Here is a 27374-nt window from a genome sequence, read left to right on the forward strand (position 1 = left end):
GACTTGTAGGTCAGCTTTTTCTCGTTAGGTGACCTAAGTTAACGGCTTGCTCTCAGTCTCCGGTTCGACAGTCCTCAGAACCGAAACAGCCAAATCCTCCGGTGGATATCCGACCCGGTAAGCCTCTTCATCATATATATAATTTAATTGAATTTGCTGTTTCAGTGTGAATTATGACTCTAATTATGTTTCTGATAATAGTAAATACTGATACAGTTCTGACATGCCTAACACAAGATAGGAATTTAGGAATTCTAACTATGCGAATTCAGGTTTTATCGATAAATCTGGTAAAAAAAAACATTGGAATTCGAAAATTTTCGGATGTGGGAGGTTGTTGCTCTATTTTTTGTTTGTTGAAATTTGATTACTACTAAATTTCTGTTATAGTTGAGGTTTGTTTGATGCAAACGAGGTTTTTATTATAGCTGTTGGGGTGTTTGAGGTCGGCTAGGTAAATTTGTTTTTGCAATTCAGTTATTTTTAGGGTTTTGCCGTGGGTAATGCTGATGTTGCAGTCCTAGATGCCAACATTTTGTGTTAAATTTTTTTTAGCTCTTGCTTTTAGTGTAATTTGTGTTTACTAGGGTTTCGTCGCCTAGTGCGCTTTTGTAATGGAGGTTTTTTTTTTTTTTTTTTTTTTTTTTTTTTTTTTTTTTATGAACGGAAATCATAATATATGAAACATGAGACTGAAGGTCTGCATTAATACAAAACAGATTACAACTTAGCTAAGAATAGAAACATGAACTCCTCAAAGTCGACACAACATTATGTTTTGCAGGGAATCCTTAAAACTTCCCCCACTCCGGGACCCTTCTAAATCTCTCATAATTCCTTGTAGAATTCAAGATACTGTCTTTAGAGAGGATTTTACAGGCACGGACATTGAGCATTTCTTCGAGGGTAGTCTTAAACAATTGCTACTGTAGAAGGTAATTGGATAAATTGTTTATTGAGAGGAATATTTCATTAGCTTTAATACACATGTATTATTTATAGGTTAATCCCACTATACAAAATGACCCAATTGCACTCACAACTTAAACAATATTGGTCATGTGTTCGTAGTAAGGAGAGATGGTTGGCATCTCCCCTGACAGGGACGGGAACTGCCTTTGGGCGTACCTGTTACCTCACCAAGTGGATCTAATAAACCTATTTTTTAACTTATAAAACAATATATTAGTAAGTGTGTTTGGGTGAGAGTAGTACTAGGATGGGTGATCTCTTGGGAAGCCCTCATGTTTGCACCTCTTTTTAGATTTATTAAAAAAAAAAAAAAAGTCATAACACTCACTAAAGTATTAATGACAAGTCTTAATGAGTCCTGCGCAACAACTTGAGCCCTTGTGGAGACATATGGGGTAGGAATCAGACCACTGTCCTCTCTTCCTTGAACATGATGACAATCTACCTCTATATGTTTGGTCCACTCATAGAACACTAGGTTGAAAGTGATGTGAATTTTTGCTTGGTGGTCACAGTGCATAGTCATGGACAATTGTACTATAAAACTCAATTTGTCTAGATGATTCTTGATCCACATAAGCTCGCATGATGTGTGAGTCATGGCTCTATATTTAGTCTATGCACTAGAATGGGACACAACAATATGTTTCTTACTTTTCTAGGTGATTAAGTTTTCTCGTATCTGATGGTGATCATATTCGATCTAAATTTATAAAAAGCCTCTACACACAAACGACCATTGGTTCTATATACTCCATGACCAGAATGAGCCTTAATATATCTCACAACATGAATTACAATGAGTGCATGTTTTTTTTTATTTTTTATTTTTTATCAGTAACTTGAATGATATTGTCCTAGTGTGGAAAATGAGGTGCTGTCATAAACTGACGATATCTCCTTGTATTAGATAGTTTCTCTCCTTGATCTGTATATTATTTGACATTAGGATCCACAAGTCTCTACATGTTTTGAACCTGATAAGCCAGTCACTTCCAAAATATCACATGTTTAATTCCTTTCTTGAAAAGTGCTAACCTCAATACCCAAGAAGCAATGAAATTTTCCCAGATCCTTAGTTTGGAATGAGGATTGAAAGAACACGTTTGATTTGGTGACCAGTTATGATGATGTCACCAACATAAACTATCAATAAAATTTTTCCTCTTTTTGAAGCACAAGAGAAAATGGAGTGGTCAGATTGACAAAGATGCATTTCAAATTTGACAATTGATTTACTAAACTTGCCAAACCAGGCTTTGGGAGATTGCTTAATGTTGTACAAAGCTTTGACTCCATTGTTTTGGGTGTAACTGTTGGCAACAAGATGAGTCTTCAAGCGCTCAATGGACCCATAAGGTAAGTAATTCATAGTATACACCCAACAACAGCCAACAGTGGAAATTCTAGAGGGAAGAGATATTAAGCCCATGTGTTATTCTGATACAGTGCTATTGACATCTCGGCTTCCATGGCTATTTTCCAGCCAGGAGTGGACAAGGCTTCCTGGACAGACTTAGGAACAATCATAGAGAATACATCAATGTTATAATCATTTTTTAAAGATAAATTGTTAAATAATAAATAACATCTAAACTTATCTAGGAACATCTGAATGTACGAGCATTGTTGCAAAAAATGATGATGATTGTGCTAGAATCTTAGCTCCCAGATCACTATTGGGTGACGTAAAAGTAAATGACATTCTTTCTTTGGACAACAGCTTTGAGGAGAATTCTAACTATGAATAATCTAAGAAAACACTGTCTTATTATTGCGGATTAGTGCTGCATGTGTTAGTCAAGCATTATCTCGTGTGGTGCATTTGGAGAGATAGAAATCCTTGGTTCTTTGAAGGATGTGAATTCTCAATCTTAGATCTAAAACACTCATTTCTCAAATTTTTATTTGAGTGGATGAATGCTTTAAGGCAATTTTCCTTTTGTCAGTTTTCTTGACATGCTAGATTTTTGTGATTTTCGCTCTTAATTAATGGGATATATCTTGTATTATGTATACATCCCCCTTGTACATTGGTTGTGTCCTTTTAGTTCCTTTTAATGAACTATTTTATTTATAAAAAAGAAATTGATATTCCTTGATTTATTATATGGAGCTTACATATGCAGAAGTATGTCATGTTCGTAGAGAATTACAAATAAATTTAGCATTATTGTGTCTCTAGAAGATATCCTGATTGTATGATTACTTAATGGCAAGCATTGTGTATGATATAATAATTAAATTATGTATGCCAATTTTGACACTCATCTCCTGTCACAGAACAGGAATTCTGATAGCTGTTGCATCCATTGGGGAATGTGGATAAGATGTGCCATCAAAATTCTTGTGTTCATTCGTCTGTAGAAGAGGCAACTGCAGCTGAAGAGACTCTCCTGATATATTGCAAGCCCGTTGAACTATACAATATTCTCCGTCACCGTGCTATAGACAATGTACTATCTTCATTTCCTTGCAGAATATGTGTTTAACTCATTTATGTTCTTTTAGCATGACTATTTTGGAACCTTAAATTCACTCAGCATCAAAATTTTCTTCTTCAGTTCTTCTTGTGTACAATGAATACTAAACCACTATAGGATATGGCCCTTCTAGGAAATTTGAGGGTATTATTGCATGATTTTATTGTATTATAGGCTTGATCATTTTGATACTGATGTTGGTCAACCTTGTTTATTACATGTTCGGTTCTGATCTATATGCCCTTCACATGTTACCATGTTGGCACCTTATTATGACTTATTTTGGGTGCTTACTTCTAGGTCTCCCCTTTTGAAAAATAAATTCACTCTTTCATTCTACTTAATAATAAAGCACTTTCTATGTTGTAGCCTTCATTTCTTCCAAGATGTTTGCATTACAAAATACAAGCAAGGCGTAAAAGGAGGTAAGATTTCTGTCTTAACATGTTTCTTATTGAGTATTGAAAGTATAACCTCATTGATGGGTTTTTTTTTATTATAAAAAAAGTCATTTTTTGCAAATCTTTTAGTCTGCTGGAATATATATCTATATATATATATATATATATGTTTTTGTTGCATCAATGCTCATCTTCCTATAGCGAAACTTTTTTGTCAGTGTCAAACTTATGTTTGTTGTATGATGTATGCATAGGTGCGTATATATTTGATATATTTGTTAAAACAGTAGGATCATTGGCTAATAGTATAATAACCAGCACCATTAATCAAATTGAGTTGATCTAATGGGTTTTTTTTCCTTGATAAGTTGGATGATTCATTACTACAAAACCAAGTACAGACAAAGCCTTGACAGGAATCCAAAGAGGATTCACAAGGCAACAAAGCAGAGTAACAAAATGAATACAACTAAAACTACGTCCGGCAAAGCCTAAACAGCCCCAAAAGAGATACAATGGGGAGGGGAGGGTCATAAGCTCTCTACATCAATACAACTCAGAAAACACAGTGGCCCTACTGACCTTTTTATCAACATCAAACACTTTCAGAAAACACCATAATTAGAGAGTAAAACCCTGCTGCTATTGAAATTCTTTATCTGGGACTTCGCTTCCGTTTTTGCTTTGGCATCTCATTTGCAGCATCTGCTGGTCTTTAATGAAGACGAGAGAAGGGGACGTCTTTGTTATGGGTGCACGGAACCAGTATTTGGTCCTAGCTACAGTTGTAAAGAATGCAGAGATTACCTTCATCATAAATCATGTGCAAAACTACCCATTGGGTTGCACCATCCCTCACACCCAAATCATCCTCTTATTATCTTCGGCATATATACATATGATGACAACGAAGAAGAATATAACAGATATAGGTTCATTATGCATTTCCAGACCCTTTTGTTAGAGGAGCATTATAAGAAAAAATGATTATGCATTCAATTACTCTTCTGCAATCCCCATTGCATCTGCCTTGCCTTTGTTGAGAAGCCTGTGCTTGGGGATGGCAGTAGAAAATCAGATCAATCTCCACCATGGGACTTCATTCTTCTTGCATATTATCTGATTCCTTGTGGCAGCAACTTCATATTTTCCTGAGGAAGAAGCAGTCCAGGCTGCCTTGTTTTTTCTTCTTTAGGTTAATTAGGTGCAGCTTACTTTGGATTTTAACCACGTCATCAGTTCTTGCTGGCCTCCAAATGTGTTCCTTATCTATCAGGATACTGTGCAATTTGGCATCAATATCATTTTTTTGGATAAGTAGAGCTAGCTGCATCATATACAATTCTAGGACCATAAACTTGATACAATATGCCATCAGGGTACCAGTTATCTAGCCATAGGAAGATACTCTTCCCATCACCTACTTCATAGCTTAGAAACTTCCTTGCCTTAATTCTAAGCTTCACCAGATTTCTCCATCCCCATGAGCTGTCCTGAGGGATTTTCACAGCCCAGAAACTTCTTCCTTCAAGAAAAACTTCATGCATCCAAGTTACCCAGAGTGAGCCAACCTGAAAAGGTTCCAGATTTGCTTCAGGGTTGTTGCTTTGTTCCAATCTTCCATCTTTTTCAGGCCCAAGCACCCTTCTCTTTTAGGAGAGCAGGCCTGATCCTAAGAAACCTTAAAACTACCTCTGGTTTTCATCTGGCCCCTTCCGCAAAAAGTGATTTAATCTCTGTTCTGTAGCTTTGATAGCTTTTTTAGGAAGAATGAGAATACTTAACCAATGCATTGATGCTGCATAGGATTGACTGAATCAAGAGTAGTTTACCTAAGAATGAAAGCTTTCTTGCTGTCCATGAACTTGGTCTAGCAGGGATCCTTTCAATTAGAGGATTGTAAATCCTTAAAACTGAGCTTACCAGTGATAAGGGGTCATCCAAGATATCTGACTCACAATGTCCCATGCTTGAATTGCAGGGATAATAGGATTTGTTGCTGGTGGTCATCTTTGACAGCAGTACCAAAAATTTCACTTTTGCTTTGGTTAACTGAGAGACCAGAGAGGGAAAAGCCTCTTTTATTAAATGGATTGAGGGCAAATCAGCTGCAGCAAAGATGAGTAAATCATTTGCAAAGCTCAAGTGAGTAATCCCCAAACTAGCACAGTTAGGGTGGTACTTCAATTGCTGGAGATTAGCTACTTTAGATCTTATTATCCTTGTAAATTCTTCCATTGCAAGGACAAAAAGATAAGGTGAGACAAGATCTCCTTGCCCATTTTTGCTGTGGGGGCACCTGGCTAGTGCTATGTTAAAAAAAAAAAAAGGAATTTATGGAACAAAAGTTATTGAGCTTGAGGAAAACATAGGGGCAGAACCTGGACCTGATTAAAGGATTTGGGGTCTTAATCAGTGGTTTCAGCAGAAAGTTTTCCAAGAACAACAATATTTATATGGATGACAGGTTGCTAAAGTTTTGAAACGAAAATATTAGATCTGTTGCCCCATTATGTAATAAAAGGAGAGTCATGTAGCAGCTAAATACATTGATATCTTTCTAACAATGTGGTTGTGTGAGGACTGAAGAGTACCAAAAAGGATTTTAGACCTTTTTTCACTCCATTAACCTGAATAAAAAATCACTCCTTTCTCTAGTACATTAATTGATCTCTGCTTGACTTTTTTTTTATGAAAAATAAAATTGTTAATATGGAGTTTTTAGAGATGTTAATGATGAATATTCAAAAGGAGGAGTTGAAATTCTTAGATATCCAGCCCTCAGTCCATTCATTACTTATATATGAAGATTTGGTTACAATCGATGTAGAATATTCTAATGTTGACAGCTGGTAGGGACACCTTACCAAGGACACCTCATCACCAGAATATTCTAGACTCTTCCAGAAGAGTACTGCCCACGCAACACAATACAATATTATTTCTCTAACTTCTAACACTCTCCCTCAAGCTGGAGCATATATGTCATATAAGCCTAGCTTGGAACAAATAGACTCTAGATAGTTCCTACATAATGCCTTTATAAAGATATCAGCAAGTTGGCCTTTAGACTTCACAAACAGTGTAGCAATGGTTCCATTTTGTCTCTCACAAAATGACAATTTACTTCAATGTTCCTGGTCCTTTAAAGGAAAACAGGATTGGATGCAATGTGGATAGCATCTTGATTATCATTAGATAGTGGGATGGGAGAAGCTACAGTGGGGCTTAACTCTTGAAGAAAGGTCTGTCACCATGTTCTGCTCACTAGTGGTGTGTGCCATTGCTCTATATTCTACTTCTGCACTAGACCAAGCAACTACATTTTGCTTCTTGTTTCTCCATTCTACAAGATTTCCTCCTAGGAATATGCAATATCCCGTTGTGGACCTTCTCTCTGAAGTGATCTTGCCCAATTTGCATGAGAGAAGCCTTCCACCCTAAGATGACCATTCCTTTAAAAAAATATTTCTTGACCTAGGACTCTCTTTAGATATCTAACAATCTGAATAGAAGCATTCCAATGTGAGAGTCTTTGGGCTTCTAGGAGTTGACTTGCCACACTGACTAGCATGAGATATTTGGCCTCGTAATGGTGAGAAAGTTAAGCTTCCTAACCAACCGATGATACTGACTAGCATCTAAAAAATGGATCTCCTTTATCCCTCAAGAGTTTTTGATTTGGGTCCATAGGAGTTTCAACAAGACAAGAACCCAGCAATCCTGTATCTTCGATGATATCCAGTACATACTTCCTTAGATATAAATTGATGCCTTGTTTTGACTGTGTAACTTCAATCCCTTAAAAGTATCGCAGTTTTCTAGGATCTTTGGTGTGAAAGTGTAGTTGCAAGAATTGTTTCAATTTGGTGATGCCTTTAGAATCATCTTCAATAATTACTATATCATCCACGTTGTTAGAAGTATGTAGTTAAATGATTAAATTTACCATATCCTGATAGTTTAAGCTTTTAGGACAATCTGTAATTTAACATAGTATTAGAATAAGAGGTTTTGAATTCGATCCTTGTTTCCTCCACTCTACCTCCCATTTAAAATTCCACTTGTTGGGCCTCACCTATGAAAAGAGAGTTTATGCCCACATGTGAGGGGTAGTATTAGAAATATGTGGTTAAATAATTAAATTTACCATATTTTAGTAGCTGAAACTTTTGGAAGAATCAGTAATTTAGCACACATAAACCGTAAAAAGTATGTATCTAGCATCAGTGTGTAGGTGGATTACTGAATGATCTATTTGACAATGGTGGAGACCAAAATCGGTGAACATTTCGGGAAATTTCCCAAGCCATGCTCATGGTGACTGCTTGAGACCATATAATGCTTTCCACAACATGCAGACATTGTCCTTGAGAAACAAACCCAAGGCCCCTGCTCCATTACAAGTTTATACTAGATGTCCCTAGGCCTCCACTTCCAGTGAGTACTGACCCCTCTATCATCATTCCCGCCTGTGGATCATTCATCATCCACTAACCTAGACATACTTCTCCTTGCTCTTCGGGAATATACACGTTTATCTACTACTAAGTATTCTATTAGTAATTTTGTTTCTTGTCAGTCATTCTCTCCTTCCTTCTCTTGCTTTATTTACATACACCATGTGTTTCCATTCCTAAAACTATTCAGGATGCACTCTCTAAGCTGATTACCGCTTGTCATGATAGCCTAAGTTGTTAAGAAAGGTGAATTTAATCATTTGACCATAATTCTAACACTCCCTCTCACTTGTGGGTCTAGGCTCCTTTTTAATAAATGGGGCACAACATGCAGGATTTTCAACTTTCTAAATGGGAGGTAGAGTGACGACAAGGTTTAAACTTATAACCACCTGCTTTGATACCATGTTAATGTGGAGTATTTAGAGATGATAATGAAGAATATTCAAAAGTAGAAGCTGCAATTCTTAGATGTTCAGCTGTTAGTTCGTTCATTACTTATATATATGAAGAGTTGGTTACAATATGGAGAATTTTTTAATGGTGACAACTGGTGGAGACATCTCACCAATGACATCTTGTCACATGAACATTCTAGACTCTTCTAAAAGAATACCACCTACACAGCACAAGGGTATAACACAATACAATATGATTTCTTTAACACTTTAACAAAAATTAAAGACCAATTAATGTCTTTATAATCAATTTTCTAATCTAACTTGTATGTGGTTTCTTTGTTTGCTGTATTAGTTCGTTAATATCTTTGGCTGTATGTTCTTGTCTAGGTTGAAGGCTGGAATTGTAATATTCAACTATAGGGACTACAACAACATGTTACGAAAGACTGAAGGTGTTATTAAGCTATTTTATTTTTATTTTTATTTACAGAGAAGGTATCATGAGACGGTCTCTTGAGTCTTCAACATGTGGGATCCACACATGGTGTGAGAAAGATGTCTCATCACATCGTCTCATAAGATAATTTTCATATTTAAGACTTATTTACTACAGTTAATGTTATGTGACCAAATTAAGCTTCTTTTCTTTCTAAACATTTCTTTTATATACTTATTTTTCCCCTTTCACCTCAATGGTTTTGTTGCAGTTGCAAATGTCTATTAATTTTTTATCTAATATTTTTTGTATGTTCATCAGTTCTATTGTATCGTATTTATCATTTGTCATATATTAACTGCTGGAAACACTAGGAGGTTTGGACTGGTGGGGTGGTTGGTCTGTTAATGATGTAGAATGATAGATTTAAATTAATTGAGAATGGTACAATTGATCAATTTTAAGTTAATAATAGTTGTAATTCTGTTCTGCTTGTCCTTATCTACATGATGTTTAACTTATTCTTTTTCTTCTCATTTACAGTACTCATTGTACCCCTTACACCCTGGGTCTGTTAACTTAGTGTAATAGTAGATGAAGCAGTTGAATAGTGAAAAATCAAGTTGAAAATCTTTAACTGGTAGATAGGTGTCAAAGTTCTCTTGATGTCACCATCTGGCACTGATTTTAAACCTTTAAACCTGTATGTCAACTACAACCTGATACGCAAGATTTTCTCTGGCTGTGATAGCGTTTTTATGGGGAGTTTCAGTTGTCTACTTTATACGCTTTATTTATCCAGTGTTATCACCTTGAGTCAATTCACGAAGATATCAATCATGTCTCCAAGCAAGTTTGGACTTTGGATTCGATTAGGTTGGTGGTACAGCCAAATATGTTGCATCCATCATATGCCCTATGGGAATTAATTCATAGGTCAAGTTCATTTCTATGCTTAAAAAATTAGTCCATTTATGTGAGAAGTGAGAACTGCATTAGAATAATATCATGCTTGGACAGCAGTGGAGTCTCCAAGCTTTCCACCACACATCTTTCTCTAGATTGTGTGGTGGCGTAGGAGTTGTGATCTTTGATTTTCTATTTCTTTGGAGTCACCTTGTAATGCCTTCTTTTGTCTTGGAAATGTTGTTGTGTTGGAAGAAATGTTTTGGGGGAAATAAAAAGCAATGGGGAGATATGGAAAACTGTTCCTTTGTGTCTGTGTCTAACATGGTGTCTTTGGAGAGAGAAATTCCCATTGCTTTGAGGGGAAAGAGCTAAACTTGGCAAACCTGAAGTTCTTATTTCAGAAGAATTTGTATGATTGGACTTTGATTTCATTCTTCCTCTATCACGAACATTCTAGATTTCCTGGACACTTTGAACTTTTGTTCATTTTTTTTGTACCTTTATTTTTGCCTCCTCTTTTTTTTTTTTTGGGATTTCCTTTGTATGCTCCTTGTGTACTGGGGTTGTGCCATTGCTTACTAAAATATTGATGACAAAGCCTAAAATGCCCTTTGTTTATGTACGGGCATCGGGTATGGGCCCAACCCATTAACCTCTATATGCCTAAGAATTATGGGCCCAATAGCAGATCGAGGCCCATATCAATCCGGTGATCAATACTAGGTTGGGGCCCGTACAGAACGGTAACAGTAGTGCCTTGGGGGAAATTGCCTGCCGAACACCATTTAGCGACGGGTGCAACTTTGAGATAGTCACATCTGTCACAAGAAGTGGGTCCCATTTGGTCAGAAATATATCCTAGAAGGGCCCCGCCCAACATAAAAAGCCCCTCCCATCATCATGACAACCCCACTGAGGGAAGTCTATAAATAGGGACTGAAGGAGTGAGAGTGTGGGGGGTTTTGAAAAATTGGGGAAGGGAGAGAGAGAAACAACTAAGGAGGAGCTCAGTTCTTAACTTGAGCCTCCTTGGGAAGTATTTACAAGAGAAGAGAGTCCATATTGAGTCCAAGATTCTATCACTTGGGCCGTTAGGCTGGCCTAAAAAGGTTTTCCCCATTGTAGGAAACTCTTTTCCCACCTTAAACTAGTAAATTGGGAGCCAGTCCTTGAAGTCCTTCAAGCATTTTTAGGTCTGGTTGCCACAGTTTATATTTGAGGTGGCATGAATTTTAATAAGAAACTTGGTTTAAAAAAATGGTAATATAGGAAATTGATCTACTTTTGGAAAGTTTCTTTTATTTTGAGAGTCCAAAAATAAAAGCATATAACTTATTGTAGGATGGAGAGAGTATTATTTATCAAATAAGGATGGGGACAAGTTGACAAAGTGGTGAAGCATTTTGGAAAGTTTCATTTATTTTTCCTTGCATATAAGAGAGTTACACTAGCTTTGCTGCTTTTGTTTACAAGGTGATGAAGCTCATTGGACTAGTGGGGAGACCATAAATTTCCTGGGGAATCATCATGTGAGAGTTATAGGATTATTATGTATTGCCACCTTTTGCTTCAGAACCTAGTGCTCTTTCATGTTCTTGTCATGTGTAGACGTTTGCAACATGTGAGAGTTATAGGATAATTATGTATTTAGAAGGACTCTAGGCATTCATGACTTAGATACACCAAAACACTTGATTTTCCGCTAGGCAAAATCTTTCCTTTGAGTGTGATTAATCATATTATATATATTTTATACTTTTAAATTTTAATCATTCTTCGAAGTTTTGGACACTTTGGAGTCGTAATTTGGATATTAAATGATACAACTCATAGACTAACTTAAAACTCAAGTAAACACTCCCTAGACACTTTGAAGCTCCGAGAGAACTGGACCGAATTTTATGTTAGTCTTGTTTGAATTAAAAGTGGCATGCTGGCCCAACAAAACAACATTCATTGTTGTCTAAACTGAAAGCTACTCATGAAAGACCATCAAAAAGCTTTTCTTATGATTACATCAAGTACTCAAATGGAAATGATTTCAATGAGATCAGAAATTTGAGAAACATTTTGAGTGAGGAGTTTGAGGCCAAAGATCTAGTGAAAATATGGCATCTAAGGTCCTAGAAGGGAATGTTTGTTTCTAGAAATTTTTTGTTTTGTTTTTTTAAATGGTTTTGCTCGGGTGCATACTCATAGACACTCGTCACTACAAATAAAGATACTTTGGCTCTTCTATTATTTATAAGCTTGTTTCAGAGTCTAAACTGAATTTCACCTTTTTTATTGGGTAAAATTCAAAAAGACCCCCTGGGGTTTGGGTCTTTGGGCTATCAATTTTGTATTATTGTCCCCTCCATATCAATTCCGTTATCTATAATCCATAGAAAATGATATGCGTCATGGATGTATAATTTTCAATTTTTTTATATAGTTAAATAGTCATGTGCACACCATTCGACAATTTTTTGTCAATTATAGTTAACAGAATTAAGATGGAGGGGGTAATTTGGACAATTCCTTAAAATTCAGAGTCAATAAATCAAAATTGATAGCACAAGGGGTCAGTTTGCAGCTAACCCAAACCACAAGGGGGTCTTTTTGCATTTTGTCCTTTTTTATTTTATCACAGCAACCCTGGATACATAAACAAATGAAAAGAAACTGATATTAAAATGACTAGTAAATCTGTGTTCTCAAGGAAGATCACAAATTAATAAATTATTATTTTTTAATTTCTCATGTGTGTATACATCATATTTACTGACAATCAACCTGTTGAACTTAAATTAAATTCCAGTCACATGCTAACTATTTTGTGTTTCTTTTCAACGTGCAGTAATTGAGGACTTCGCTTGTCCATTTTGCTTGATGCAATGTGCAAGCTTTAAGGTAGATGTCCATCTAGGTTTCTTCTCTTTGTTATTGCTCATTATCTCTAAAGGTTTAACAGAAAGTGTGAAATATGCAGTTTTGCTAGAGATTGAGGGAAAATAATCCCTTAATTGAGGGCTGTTGACTGTTCACTAGAAAAAAAAAAATTCTTATATATTTTACTCCTCGAATAAAGTTGTATGAGTATGGGAAGGAGATGAACTGCTATCTACAGTTCTAAATTAATTCATGCTAAGAAATATTGATTTTCATTTGATTCATTTATGCTCATACTCAAGCTTCTTTTCTCCCATGAGTTCCGCTATTCTAAATTAATCACAGTCAGGAATTATTTATATTACCTATGAAATTATAATTTACAATTAGAATCTGACTTGTTCATGATACAATATGATACTTTACTTATGTTGGGGAACTGTCGTATTAGAATTGTGTGCTGATGTTTTTGCCAAATTAGTGCCATTTATTCTTCCCATCATTATATCAAAGGCAAGCATTTCATTTACATCAAGTGAGTTCTTTGAAGAAATTATTGTCTTTTGCTTTGGTTTCTTAAAGTATAGATTTATTAAAATCTTTTTCTATTAAAAAACTGGTAATTTTCTTTGACTATTAAGATGAATACCTTTATTTATTTTGCAGGGTCTGCGGTATCATTTGTGCTCTTCTCATGACCTATTCAACTTTGAGTTCTGGGTTGGTAATTTGGAAATATAAAGTCACTTGCTGCTTATTGTGCCCTTCTGGAAAGGCTTGTAATAAACATATATTTTGTAGGTAACTGAAGAGTATCAGGCAGTGAATGTCTCTGTGAACATTGAGATATTGAGATCTGAGGTAAGAACTTTATTATTATCCCAGAAAAATTCTTGACATTTATCAAGGTAGAATAATTGTATGTTACCTTAACTTGCTGGACAGGAGAGTGCTTGTAATATTTAAAGAGAACTTTTGTACAACATTCTGTGCATTTAGGAACTCTTCTTTTAATATAATTCTTAAATGAAAAATTGTTGGAGACGAGAAACTTATAAGGAACTAAGCAGCTGACCTGGTTCTGACTTACAATCTTCATGAAAGGATTTTTCTTCCTGAGGGACTCATTTGAAAGTGTGGTTATAATATCGTATCTGTTTGCAGATAACTGAGCATTGGAGATGCCATATTCTCTAGGATATGTTCTGCCCATCATGTTATGTCATTCTTGGCCTTTTGGATAAGTGCATGTGCTGCTCTTTATGTTAATATATTTATTTATGAATTTGTATAATTACATTATGCCTCATGCATTTTACTGGATGAAAATTATACTTCCTTCAAGTCATGTGTGAATTGTCACTATGTGGAGTGCCTTATGTCAGTATTTAAGTTCAATTCATATTTGACAGAACCCTTTATTCAATGAAAAAGTATTAAGTTTTTTTCCAACTATTTTATTATGTCAAAATAATTTGTACACAGACAGTAGCTGCCGCAGTGGACCCACATCCGCAAACATTCTTGTTCTGGTCTGTTTTTATATCTCTGGGCTTACAGCTTCTTGTTGAACCCTTTTTGTTTGTTTCTGAGAGGTGTGACGGTGAATCAAATTGTATGTACAGCTCAAGGCCACGAAGGCGTAGGCGAACGGACCCTGATCAAAATGAAAAGCGTGGTAATGTACAGTTCCTGGAGTTGGACTCACCCAGACTAGCCGGGGAAGGCTTACACAAGGGGTTTTTGGAGAAGGATGATGGTATAATTATTTATTTATGTTGTTTTTGGATTGGTAAGGATGGTGATAAAAGTTAGTTCTGATGTCTGCTATAAAAAAATTAAAAAAAAAAGTAATAATTATTACCTAGTCTTCACATTACAACTGGTACACACCACCAGTTCCCACAGTTTATGCAGGTAAGTGGAGAATATATGAAATATGAATATAAACTAGCCTTTGTAAAGTACTTGCAACCTCTGAGAATGTTGTAGACCTCATAAATTTTCCTTCCAATTTTTGAAATTTTTGGGTGGAAAAGAAAGTTTCATAATATGCTTTCCGTACTTTTAAATGGAATACATCTGGGATGGATGTTTTGGAACTTTTAAATCTATCATAACATTGAAATAGTTGATCATGTCCTAAATCCTATTGATTTATTTAGAGCACTTTACTTTGAAAGTTTCTAATATCCACTAGTGCTGCAGTCCTTAGGACCTGCATTGGCGTATCTGGTTGGTAAAACTGTCAATGGCAGATCATGAGCAGTCTTTTTGGGCCTTGAATTTTTACTGATGAATTTAGAATGACTGATGATCTGCCATCAATATATGTACCATTAGCTGATCATAATCATAACTATTCCAAAATGATTGAATTTCATTCTTTCATTTAGTTGTTCACCGTGTGCAAGAATACTCAATTTTATATGTTTGATTATGGCTAATGCTGCGTATTCAAATAATAGCTTAAAGTTAATAGTGAAAATAATCCTTTACATTTTGATTTGAATCTGGAATTTGGATTATTTAGGTCCAGACCCATGCTGGGTTTAGTGTATTGACAGACTTACTTTGGGAGAAGTTTTGATTCAGGGAGCACAAACCAAAATTATTTTAGATATTTTCCAATATCATTTTTGAATTTTGAATTTGGGCTTTAATGTTGTTGAGGATTTCATGGGATGGCTTTAGGGGTTTGTGATTGAGGCTTGATATATTCTAGAAGCCCTATGAAAAATAGGCTCCAGGAAGTGTTTTAGAGCCTACAATTTCAAACAAATTCTAGATGATGAAGCCTAGGATTTGTCATGGTCTTTTTTCCTCTCTATTATTTCAATTTTCTACCCTTTTTGTTCTGCATTAACTTACTATCAAAGTATATTGATCCCTCTGTCCCTTCCCTAACATCATGAAAGCCACCACAGAATCCTCCGCTGTTACCAGAACCCAACATTCAGCCAATCCAATCAACTCACCTCTACTTGAGAGCAACTATCCCATCACAAACCCCATCTAATCTATTGAACTCCTTGCCACCAACAAGCTTAGAGAAACATTTTTAATCAAAAATTATATTCAAATTGCAAAACTTCAAACCCAGCCCAGGTTAGCAAACCCAACTTCTTGTTACATTATTAGTTGAAATTTCATTGTTGTGAATTATAGTAATATTAGAGGCACCATCAACAAGGCACCTACATTTGATGGTTATCAAGGCTCATGGATGTTCACCATTTGGTTACATGAGATGGACCAATTTTTTGAATGAACACGTTTTTCAAATGATAACAATGTTAGGTTTTCCAAGTTGAAACTGACAAGTAGAGCTAGGGACTATTGGTACAATATTGAGAACCTTTGGCATGGAAGGTACAAGCCTGCCATAACCAATTGGGAAGAGATGAAAGAAAATCTCAGAGAGAAATATGTTTCCTAGTCCATCAAAGGAATAGATCTGCTATTGGCTATGTGGCACAATTTGGAAAAGAAAAGATGCGTGTTTGCACAGTGTCTAGTTCTATACCTACTCCAATATCAATGGAAGCCATATTAAAAGCCATCCAAGACTTGTCTATGAAGATCAATTCAATGGCTCCATCCTTTGAAAGATAATTGGTAGCAATAAAACCACAGTTTCATACACAGGAGACAATAGTGTTGTTAATGAAGCCTTAGTGATGGAGGGGCCTCAAGTACCACCAGAACCTAGTACTTAAAAGGAAATGCAAGTGCTGACAAATGTAGACTTACTACAGCCTAACACATATGTGGTAGACTCAATACAGCATGTTAGAGAATCATTAATTTAAGAAGAAAAATTTCAACAAGAGAGCCACAAAATAGAGGGTGTACCTGTGAAAATTGAGTTTGATCATTGATGCACCTGTTACTTATCAATCCTCTATGGTGCAGGAAATGAAAAGGCTTGAGACGATGGTGTTTCTTGGGGGTCAAGGCTGCAACATTTATAAAACTGATTAAACCCATTGATTTATCACTCCATACTAAGTGTGCGTTTGTGTTTCAGCAGGCCTTTTTTTTTTTTTTTTTTTTTTTTTTCAGCTATGAACAGTAACAAGTACTGTTCATGCACTGTTCGGGAGACAAATTTTACTGTTCATATATTGTTCACGCACTGTTCATGGGACCCACAACCGCTTTATTCAGAAAAAAATTATTAAAAATGGGTCCTACGGTACTATTCACACATTTAAAAATTATTTTGCTACAGTGTTTTTCAGCTGTATCCAAACGGATCCTAATTTGATATGGTGGAACAAAAAGCTTCTTTGTTCTTAGTGTAGCCAAAAGTTCCTCAAGAGTTGGTACAAGTGTTAAGTGCCAAAGTTATTTTCCTGAGACATTTCAAAACTCGCGATCGAGTTTTCTCCAACTAGCGGAAAATGATCTAAGAAGCACGATCAAAATTATTTTATTTTTTTTTCCCAAATTTTATTTTTGAAAATTTTGAATTTTGACTATAATGTTGTTGTTCTGGATTTCATGGGAAGATTTTAGGGGATGTAATTGTGGCTTCGTGGTTCCTGGAAGCCTTATAAGAAAGGCTCCCGGAAGTCTTTTAGGCAGAGTATTTGGAATGATAATTTTCTTATGGGAAATTATCTCTTCTGCCTAGTGATGATTCCAAGCACCCTTAGGTGGTAAAGCCTAGGATTTTCATGTTCTTTCTTCTCCATGTTTCTATTTTCTACCATTTCCCGTCTGAATCAAGCTTTAGATTAAAATGATAGGACTCATTTTGTAATTCTTTTAAAATTTTGATGTGTAGCACGGTTGTAATATATGTGTGGAAAAATATTACCTTTTGGTTCCATCTTCATATTCCTTTTGTGTGGAAGACTGAAACTTTACTTAATGGATCAGATGTTCAATCCTGTAAAGGTGAGAAGATTTCCAAGTCATTCCCCAGTGATGAAGACATGCAGAATGGAAGGGTTGGAGGAGGAAACTATGGTCCTGATTATCCCAGTGCTATTGGGTGCATAGAGCGAGTTGCATCCAGTTCTAATGTTCCCGGTGTTTCAATTGCCACGGCTCAATCTTCTGTGGACCCTGAATTTGTAAAATCACTATCTGTAAGTGATCCTGCAGTCCCTGCTAAAGCAAGGAAATTAAACGTGGAACGGTCAGATTCTAGAAGGTATGTCACCAAGGTTATTTATGCCTAGATTTCCCATTTTTAATAGCATTCCAAAGACATCTTCTGTATTATTTCTTCTATTTTGGTTTTGAAAGGCCTTTATTCACTTTATAATGAAGACACTGCAAGCATGTGCGTATTTGTTTATGTATCTGTGTGATAGAAACCTGCCACTTAAAGTTTATAGAAGAAACAAGAAACTTCAAATTTATCAACCCCAAGCTTTGATTTGGTGGGATAATTGTGGTGTGGACCCACTGCTATAACTTCTGTCTGAGTGAGATAAATATTTACGACTTATATAAGCAAGAAAATTTATGACTTTTATTACAATTGATAGTTAATAAATTTTTGTGATGTGGTGGTAAGAACTTATGTTTATTATAAAAAAAATGGTTTATCAGAAATTCCAGCAACTAACAAGATTAAAGTAAAGAAAAAGATAATAGAATTGAAGTTGGAACAACCAAATATCAATTTCCTGGCCCAAAGAACTCAAGAAATATTCAACATTGAAATTTCGTAAGGTAAATGAGAAAAGTTGCCTACAACGATTCAAAAGAGGCTATTTGTAATAGATTCTAGGAACATTACAAATTCTAGGAACCCTAGAATTCTATCCCTTTATCTTACATATAACAATTAAATCCTAACCATCTAACATCAATAAAAGTCACATGATCTTTAAAAATATTAAAGACATAATAAAAGATTAAACATAACATAGAGAAATTCAAAACAATGGACTAGTGAACCTATTATTTATTTTATTTTATTTGGGCTTAAATTATTCTACATCATAACAATATAGGCCCGGACTCTAGAGTTCAATAATTATATTAATCTTGTAGGGATGAGGTAAGAATCTCCAAATATATATTTTTTATAGTTAAGAAAAGACTACTTCATGAAAAAAATGAAGTAGAGAGAAAAAGTATGTACAAACAGCAGAAAATAAAAATTATGTACAAGAAGAAAGGAAATCTGAAAACAGTGGAATGGATTCTCTAGAAGTAACCCCACGCACAAACAAGGTCCTTGCAAATGAAGCTAGGTGCTGATCCCTGGTAAGCTACAAATCTTCAAAAATACGACCAAAAAAAAAAAAAAATCTCTTAATTGGAAGTTCGGTCAAAATGTATAGAATTTTATGATCTATAACAATATTTAGCATGTCATGAAGAGTGGGGGAAGCTTAAAGCAACCTGTATTGTTCAAAGAGCAAAGCCTTATGATCTAAACACTTTGTTTGCCCAAAGGGAGCCTCATTTAATGAGGTGCGCCTTTTTGGTGCTTTTTGAAGAAGCACACCTAGGCTTTTTGTTTTTAAATTTCTAAAAAGTATATAAATCATTAAAATTGACATCTCAATCTTGGAGGAAATGACATGGGCTTTTGATTTATTATACAAACACTATTCTTAAGGTGGTGTACTGCACAAACAATTTTTTGTTTATATATCAAAATACATGAACAAGTATAATCTACTGTTGTGTGATTTTTGGTCATTGCCTTTTGGATATATATTGATTGAATCATATACTTCATTTTGATTAAGTATTTTATAAACCACTCGAGAATTATATCAAATGCTATGTTTAAACTTTATATGACTAGATTATTATCATATTGTGTATTGATAATTTTTTCCAAATATATTATAAACAAATTTTAAGAGATTGAAGTAACTTTTGGAAAATTTGAACATTCAAATTTTGTTTAATTTTATTATTGATTTGAGTTAATAGACAAAACATTTTTGATAGATAAAGAAAAATTTTATAAATAAAAAATAGCCAACCCAAGTACATTGGGGATGTACTATGGGGGCAAAAATCAGGAACCAAAATTACAATGATCAAGCAAAACAGGAAGGGAAAAACAAGAAAAATGTGACCAAGCTGCACTCCAATCAAGGAGAGTATGTAAGAAAAAGGACTTAATCTCTAGCAAAGACCATTCACATCTCTGAAAACATCTAGCATTCCTTTCACTCCAAATACACTACATCAAACAATGCGGTACAAGTCTCCAAAAATCTATATTGCGATGTCGCACGAATTTACCTTGCCAAGATTCAAACCAATTACCTTAAGAGGCATGACCCACAGAAGTCCAAACAAACACAACACCAAGGACCACATCTCAAAAGATATGGGGCAATGAAACAGAAGATGTTCCACCGACTCCCCACACCTCTTATACATGTAACACCAATCAAGAATAATAATACACCTTTTGAGAAGGTTATCGGTCATAAGAATCTTACCTAAAGAAGCTGACCATGAAAAAAAAGCCACCCTTGGAGGAACCTTTGATTGCCACACCAACCTCTAAGGGAAAGAGCAAGTAGTAGGGTAGAAAGAAAGAAAAACCTCTACTCCTTGCTGGGTTCCAACAAACCTTATCAAGGCCAACCCTCCGCACTTTGGAAGAGTAAATAGTATCCATAAACCAATCAAAAGATCCTTCCTCCCAATCCTGTGATGGACAACGAAAGTAAAAATTCCAATGAATCCTCCCACCAGACCAACACATAACCTCTGCCACAGAAGAGTCCCTTGCCCTACTAGGACAATAAAGTTCTAGAAAAACCTCTTTGAGATAACAATCCCCACACTGCACATGCTTCCAAAACTTCACTCTAGTAGCATCACCCACATCATACTGTAGGAGTTTAGAGAAGTTCAACCAGCCACTTCTAATAAACCTCCAGAGGCTAACACCATAAGCACTCGTCACCTTTTTAGTACACCAAACACCCTAAACATTCCTATATTTTGCCTTTGTAACACTTTTGTCTCAAAACCATACCTCCACAACCACTTGCCAAACAAAACATATTACTTTTTTTTTCGATAATTCATTTGTTACAAGTGATAAGGGGAAATTTGAACCCCAGTTCTCCTTGTAAAGGAGACTTATAAAGGACACCTAGAAATGCTATTGAGCTACAAGGTCTTGGCTAATAGGCAAAATATATTACTATAAAGCTTCTTTTTTTTTCTTTTTTTTTTTTAATTTTCTATTAGCGGTTATTTTTCATTATATTTGAAAAAGTATGCGCTTACAAGTGCAGGCTTGCGCTGTGTACCTAGGCTCTAGGGCCTGGCCTATGCGCTTAAGTATGCTTGAGACTTTCACCCATACTTAGTACATGACAAAGAATGTGAGTATAGATAGGATAGAATGTAGAACAATGATACATGTGGCATTAATCTAAAAAAGATTTACAAAGCCATTCCCAATTTAATTGGGATTGAGGCTTAGTTAAGTTGAGTTGAGCAAGCTTGCTGTAAAAAGTCCTTTGCACTCAACAAAACTTTGATTTTGATTTTGATTTTGATTTCTTTTGCTACCATCATCATTGCCTTTTGTGAGATTTGAACCTAGCATTTAACCCCAATTGCCAACCCATCACCACTTTACAAAGATAGTATAAAAGTTTGGATCTTTGTCTGGTTTACGTAAAGTTGGAGGTTTTGAACAATTGTTAATTTCAACCCATTGCTTGTTTGTCTTATGGTCATTACTTGAAATAGACTTCCACTTGTAATAATGATATGCTTAATTTTTAGATGTGCTTTTACATCATGAAAGGCACTACTAACTCTATATCCTTCACAAATACTAGGGTTATCTAGAGATTTTTGTCCTTCTCAAAAAAAGCATAATTCTTTGGCATGCTGTTTTATTTATGTACTTTTCACAATTTTGTTTTTCCAGCCGTGTCCTCCTGCAGAAACGACAGTTCTTTCACTCTCATAGAGTTCAGGTGATCAGTGATTTTTAGATTTTTTTTTTTTTTTTTCTTTTTAGAATTTTGCTTCTTCATCTCTCTGCTTTGTTATTTGTCTGAGTTATAGGATATTGGATGCATACTCACTTGTAATCTTAATTTAGAATCTTAAATAGAATTATTAACACTAATAGCTTTATTATAATAATTACAGCTCATAGTTGTATTTTTTTGATAAGTACAGTCCACACTAATAGCTTTGTGTGGACTGCAACCCTAGAAAGTTCCTGACTATTGATAATCTTCGCAAGAGGCATCTATTGATAATAGATTGGTAATGTATGTGTAAAAGAAGCGGGGAATCTATTGACCATGTATTTCTACTCCTTAGCATAAGATATTTAGTCTTTCGTCTTTACATTGTTTGGAATAGTTTGGGTGATGCCAAAATCTGTGTATGACCTCTTGGAATGTCAGTGAGGACACCTTCATTGCCATAGCAGTGCTAAGGGTTGGCATGCTGTGCCGTTATGCATTATGAGAGAATCTTTGGTTTTTAAGAAACAAGAGGGTCTTTGATGGAGTTGAATGTTCTAGTTTTGTAATCAAGGAATCTATCTTTGTGATTCTTGTATGATTGAATGCAAGCCATTGGGGGCATCTCGTTGATATCTTTCGTTGATTTTATAGATTATATATCTTTAGAATTTGTAATCTTTGGAAAGGTTTGGCACTTATTCTGTGTCTTTCCTTTTCTTTTTTCAATGAAGTTATTACTTAAAAAAGAAATTGAGTTTTCTAATTGAATCTTTCTTGGGAAATTATTTTTTGGTTATTGTGCACTTGAAAGTGCTAGTTATTACAAGAAATATCTGATTTCAATTTCGGTGAATATCTTTCTTGAGAGGTATGATTTGCTTTTTCTTGTGGCTACTTGGAGTTTTACTATGTTCTCAATCTACATCAATGATATGTTAAGATTGATGACTAGTTTAATTTCTAATGCAATCTCATTTTTGTACTCAGCCTATGGCATTAGATGAAGTACTTTCGGATCAGGATAGTGAAGATGAAGTTGATGACGATGTTGCAGACCTTGAAGATCGAAGGGTATGCTTGATGATTATATGGATTTGTATTACTTCTTTTTCTAAATTGTGATTCTTGTTACAGTAGTAGAGCCTGCCTTTCCTGCTTGACACATTTTGTAGAAATTTTAAAATGTTAAAAGAGCTTATGTACTTTGCTCCAAGGAGTCTTCATTTAAGTGATTTAATTCTCCAGTTGTACAAGTTTTGTTAGTGGTGAAAAAATGGGGTTAACATGGCCTAGCTATGAGTTGATTGACTGTGACTTATTTGGCCTTTTGACTAATTAATAGGAAAGTAAATATGTTATTTTGAAAACATCTGTCAATAGATTTCTGCCTACTTGATAATTCAAGTGGCAGTGGGATTGAAATCTGTTATTTAGGATGGAGGTTGTAGGATTCTAACTATGTATAGGGTTTAGACAATAGCAACATTGATATTTGACATATTTGAGTCAAATCAAGGGTTTCTTACCACTTTTTCTGTTCATTGGCTTGCTTATGCTGTATTGGTACTCTCCTTATTTATTTAATTTTCATTATTTAATATCTCTATCATATTTAACATCCGGAGGAGTTGGCTTCGTAAAGGACTTTCTTGACTTTGGTTTGGTTTTGTACATCTGGTTTGTTTGGATGAACCTTGCCCAAATTAGTTGTTATCCTTATCCACTTTTGGGATTCAGAATTTAAGAGCAAACCATTCTGTTGCAGATGCTTGATGATTTTGTGGATGTTACCAAAGATGAAAAGAAGCTTATGCATCTTTGGAACTCATTTGTAAGAAAGCAAAGGTAGTTATTATGCCTTGTCTGGTAAAGCATTCTGATGTTTCTCAATTTTTTTCTTCTTTTCTCTGATTACTTATTCCCTTTTGCTTTAGTGTATAATGGAAATTCAAATGCAAAACGATAGTTTCTTGTAAGGAACTTTTAAAAAAAGAAGAAAAAAAAAATTATTATTAAAAAAAAAAATTCTACTTTTATTCTGGCAGGGTACTGGCAGATGGTCATGTTCCCTGGGCATGCGAGGCATTCTCGAAGCTTCATAAACAAGAGCTGGTCTCATCCCCAGCACTCTTTTGGTACTTTTCTCATAATTTTGCCCTAATGATTTGAGCAGCTTTGAAGTTCTTTGACTTAATGTTCATTCGTTGACCCTGCTAAATACATACAACCAGAAATTTATCTACTATTCATATGCTAATCTTTTTTGGTTGTGAGCTCTTTTATCTATCAGATATCATTTTTATGGGTGATAGGTATCCAAGATATTTGGTGGAATTGCATCCGAGTTGTGAAACGTTAAGTCAATGTGATAGAATTATATTATACAAACTGGAATATGAAAATTTGGGTGCAAATTTATTGTATATTACCTGTGTCCTTGGTCTTTGTTAGAGGTTATTCCTATTCATCAATAGAATTCTGTACTTTTACTATTGCTAAATAATAGAATTCTTTCTCTTTTAATGAAAAATGTAATTTCTTGAAAGAGTGGGAGTAAAATTACTGACTTGTTTGTATGGGAACTTTTTTTTCTAAATCATGTTTTAGATGTAGGGGTTCTTTCTGTAGGTCATTTGAAATTCTTTTATTGATAATTTACACATGTACCTAGTGAGTCTTGAACCAATGACATCACCGTCCCCCATAAGTGGCATCATTTGAGTTAGAGCTCATTGGTGTATAGGTCATTGGAAAGTTTCTAGACTCGAAACTCATAGTGATGATGTTCAAATAAGATGGCTTTCTTGCATTTACTTGAAAGAAATTTAATGACCTAAAGGGGATGGCAGTCTATTGAATGACATTTCAAATTCTTCTTGAATAAATATGCTTTCATTGATAGCCATCACATTCTCTTGGAACAATTTACTGCTCATGCCTTTTTATTAAAGACTGATGACATCTCTAAACCTGTTTTGTACTGAGTTGCACTGTGCATCGCAGATCAAGTACCCGTAGAACACCTAGTTTCTTGAATTGATAGATGTTGCATTTATATAATAACTTTATAAATATCTGAAATTTGCATATATATGCTTATGGGCTCAGGTGTTGGAGGCTATTCATGATCAAACTTTGGAATCATGGTCTTCTTGATGCCTGCACAATGAACAACTGTAGTTTAATTCTTGAAAAATGCCGAGATGAGGGACCAGATGTTATGAAAAGCTAAAGAGGAGATGATTAACTTCTTCGGCCTTAAAGAGAACAAAGATTTCTTTTACATTAATTTTTTTCCTCCAACTATTCTTGCCTATTTGTCAATCATAATTAGACCAGAAATGTAATTCATATTCTTTTGCATACAAAGAAGTGCATCGAGGGCTGTCCCTTGGTGCTGTATTCTTATTTAAACGGGCCTCATTTTTTAACTGTGGAGAAAAGAATTCAAATAAGTTTAGTTTGGCCTTTTCAACCCATGGGTGGGATAACCGACACCCTAATCCTAATCTTGTCATTTCTTTCTTATAGAATTGATTGTAAAATATGTTATAGATCAGTTCCTGTTTTCTTTTCCCTTTTCTTTTCTTCTTCTTCTTCTTCTTCTTCTTCTTCTCTCTCTCTCTCTGGTGGGGAGGGGTTGATCTATGGTAGACCTAATCTTTTATTTGTTTATTTATTTTAAGATGTGAAGTCAGTCATACACCATTGTTATCACGTTACGAGGGCACCCCTTCATACTTTTATGCAATTGATTATGACTTTTTTCCATTTTGTTCCCTTGGAGCTTGCGACTAGTTTTTCTGTTTTGTGTCAACTGTTTGTAGTATCTTTTGCTTCTCCTAGCTTCATTTAACAGCATGGGAAAGCTTTTCCACAATCGTAAGCAGTAGAGTTTCTTTCTGATGTGGTTTCTCAATAAGAGCACTGAATCTTGACTACTAAAAAATTATTAAAAAAAAGAGCATTGAATATTTGCTGGTCAAAAGTTGGCTGTAGAATATCTACCCAAAATTAGATAAATGTCGTTTGAGGCTAGGATGAATTACATGCCAATCTTATTCTGAGCACCTAGTTGCAGATCAAACTTTGGTTGATATCAACTTTTATTATACCCAGTATATGATATTAACTAGTTGCAGATCATGATCCACATCCTCTGGACTTAGTTGCAGTTAAATCTTGGCTCTTGTGGCAAAGGAGAAATAACATCCGTATTAAACATGAACACTTGGGTATCAAAGACATTAATGAACTACCGCTTTTTTCTTGGACCAGGACCATAAATCGCCCATGAACGAGGTTGGAGACACCACATGAGCATTGATTTAAGGCTAACTTTGATGGCTCTCTTTTTCCAGTATTGTAGGCAGCTGGGGTTGAAGTTGTGATTAGGAACAGTAGTGACGAGGTGATGGCGTTGGCGTCTTTGACCCAATGCATACCACATTTTCACTCTGTGGAAGCTGTTGAGGCAATGGCAGCCAGGCACAATGTCATGTTTGAAGGCGACTCCTCTCTCATTATTTCTACTGTGTCTTCACCTGCACTCAATTAGTCTAAGCTAAGGTGATGTTATCTTGGAAACACAGATATTAGCATCAGCTCCAAGTTGGCCTTCCACCTCCCACGTTAAACTTCAGGGTAATGGCTCTCGCACATGCTCTGGTGGAAAGCTCTTGAAGCAGATGACTATTGTATGAATGGATGATAACCCTCCTGATTTGAATTCTGTTTTGTGACACGATCTGTTGTGATTTGTTTTGTTGTCCTAATAAAATTTACATTATCTTCTCTCTGAAAATAGATTTAAGTTCATTAAAGATGCTTATTTAAGCTCACTTGTCAATTAAACTAAACTAAACTTAAGCTCAAATTTGGACCGCGATTATCTATCAAACCAAGTTTGAATAAATCCAATTCAAACTTTGGTTGATATCATCCTAAAAGTCCTGGTTGCACTAAGTGATGATCTTCCCTCTGAGACAATTCTCTATGCTCTTTTTAATTATTGATATTTTTTATTATCTTATGTTAAATTCCAATACCAATAGTGTACTCTATGTACAACTCTAGCTAAATTTCAAGAAATTTAAAATTTTACCTCAACTAAAATTTTATTAGGAAAAGTTTCAAGTAATCTATATATATATATATATATATATATATATATATATATATATATATATTTGTGGGCGTAAAAAACTAACCAATTTGGGATCCCGCGTGGATCCACAGGATAATGACCAACACAATCTATTTATAAAAGGGGAATAGGGAATAAACACTCCATAATGGGAAACTCAAACAATTGATTTCATCGACACCATATATTTCAGATGAAGCTAAAGTATTACAATAGGAGAATTTCTCTTTCCCGTGGTGTTACGCACTCTCTCTCTTAGATAGATAGTTTTTCTTCCTTCTTACACTTTTTTCACTATTTTTCCAACCTCCTTCTATTTGCTTGTCTTCCCCCTTATATAGGTACACTCCTTG

At 35.1% G+C, this 27374-nt stretch overlaps 1 protein-coding gene and 1 pseudogene across 4 annotated transcripts; both read left to right on the plus strand.

Moving 5' to 3' along the window:
• On the plus strand, positions 1-25454 carry LOC115971266 (polycomb group protein EMBRYONIC FLOWER 2-like). Of its 4 annotated transcripts, XM_031091074.1 has the most exons (16): positions 3-117; positions 845-935; positions 3256-3428; positions 3825-3880; positions 9105-9169; positions 12902-12954; positions 13600-13653; positions 13735-13794; positions 14419-14465; positions 14559-14692; positions 17821-18097; positions 21824-21872; positions 22863-22946; positions 23641-23720; positions 23921-24010; positions 24984-25454. In XM_031091074.1, exons 3-16 carry the CDS (start codon positions 3303-3305, stop codon positions 25105-25107), a joined length of 1299 nt encoding a protein of 432 aa, XP_030946934.1. In that variant the 5' UTR covers positions 3-117; positions 845-935; positions 3256-3302; the 3' UTR covers positions 25108-25454. The 4 variants fall into 4 exon arrangements, with proteins under 4 accessions (XP_030946936.1, XP_030946934.1, XP_030946935.1 ...); XM_031091076.1 differs by lacking the exon at positions 845-935 and having other exon boundaries at positions 1-117; positions 17839-18097; XM_031091075.1 differs by lacking the exon at positions 845-935 and having other exon boundaries at positions 3261-3428.
• Positions 1062-1166, plus strand: LOC115972657 (annotated as a pseudogene).
• Positions 25455-27374: the final 1920 nt, after the last annotated feature.

Source organism: Quercus lobata, chromosome 12, assembly GCF_001633185.2.
Source record: "Quercus lobata isolate SW786 chromosome 12, ValleyOak3.0 Primary Assembly, whole genome shotgun sequence".
In the NCBI taxonomy this organism is placed as follows: domain Eukaryota; kingdom Viridiplantae; phylum Streptophyta; class Magnoliopsida; order Fagales; family Fagaceae; genus Quercus; species Quercus lobata.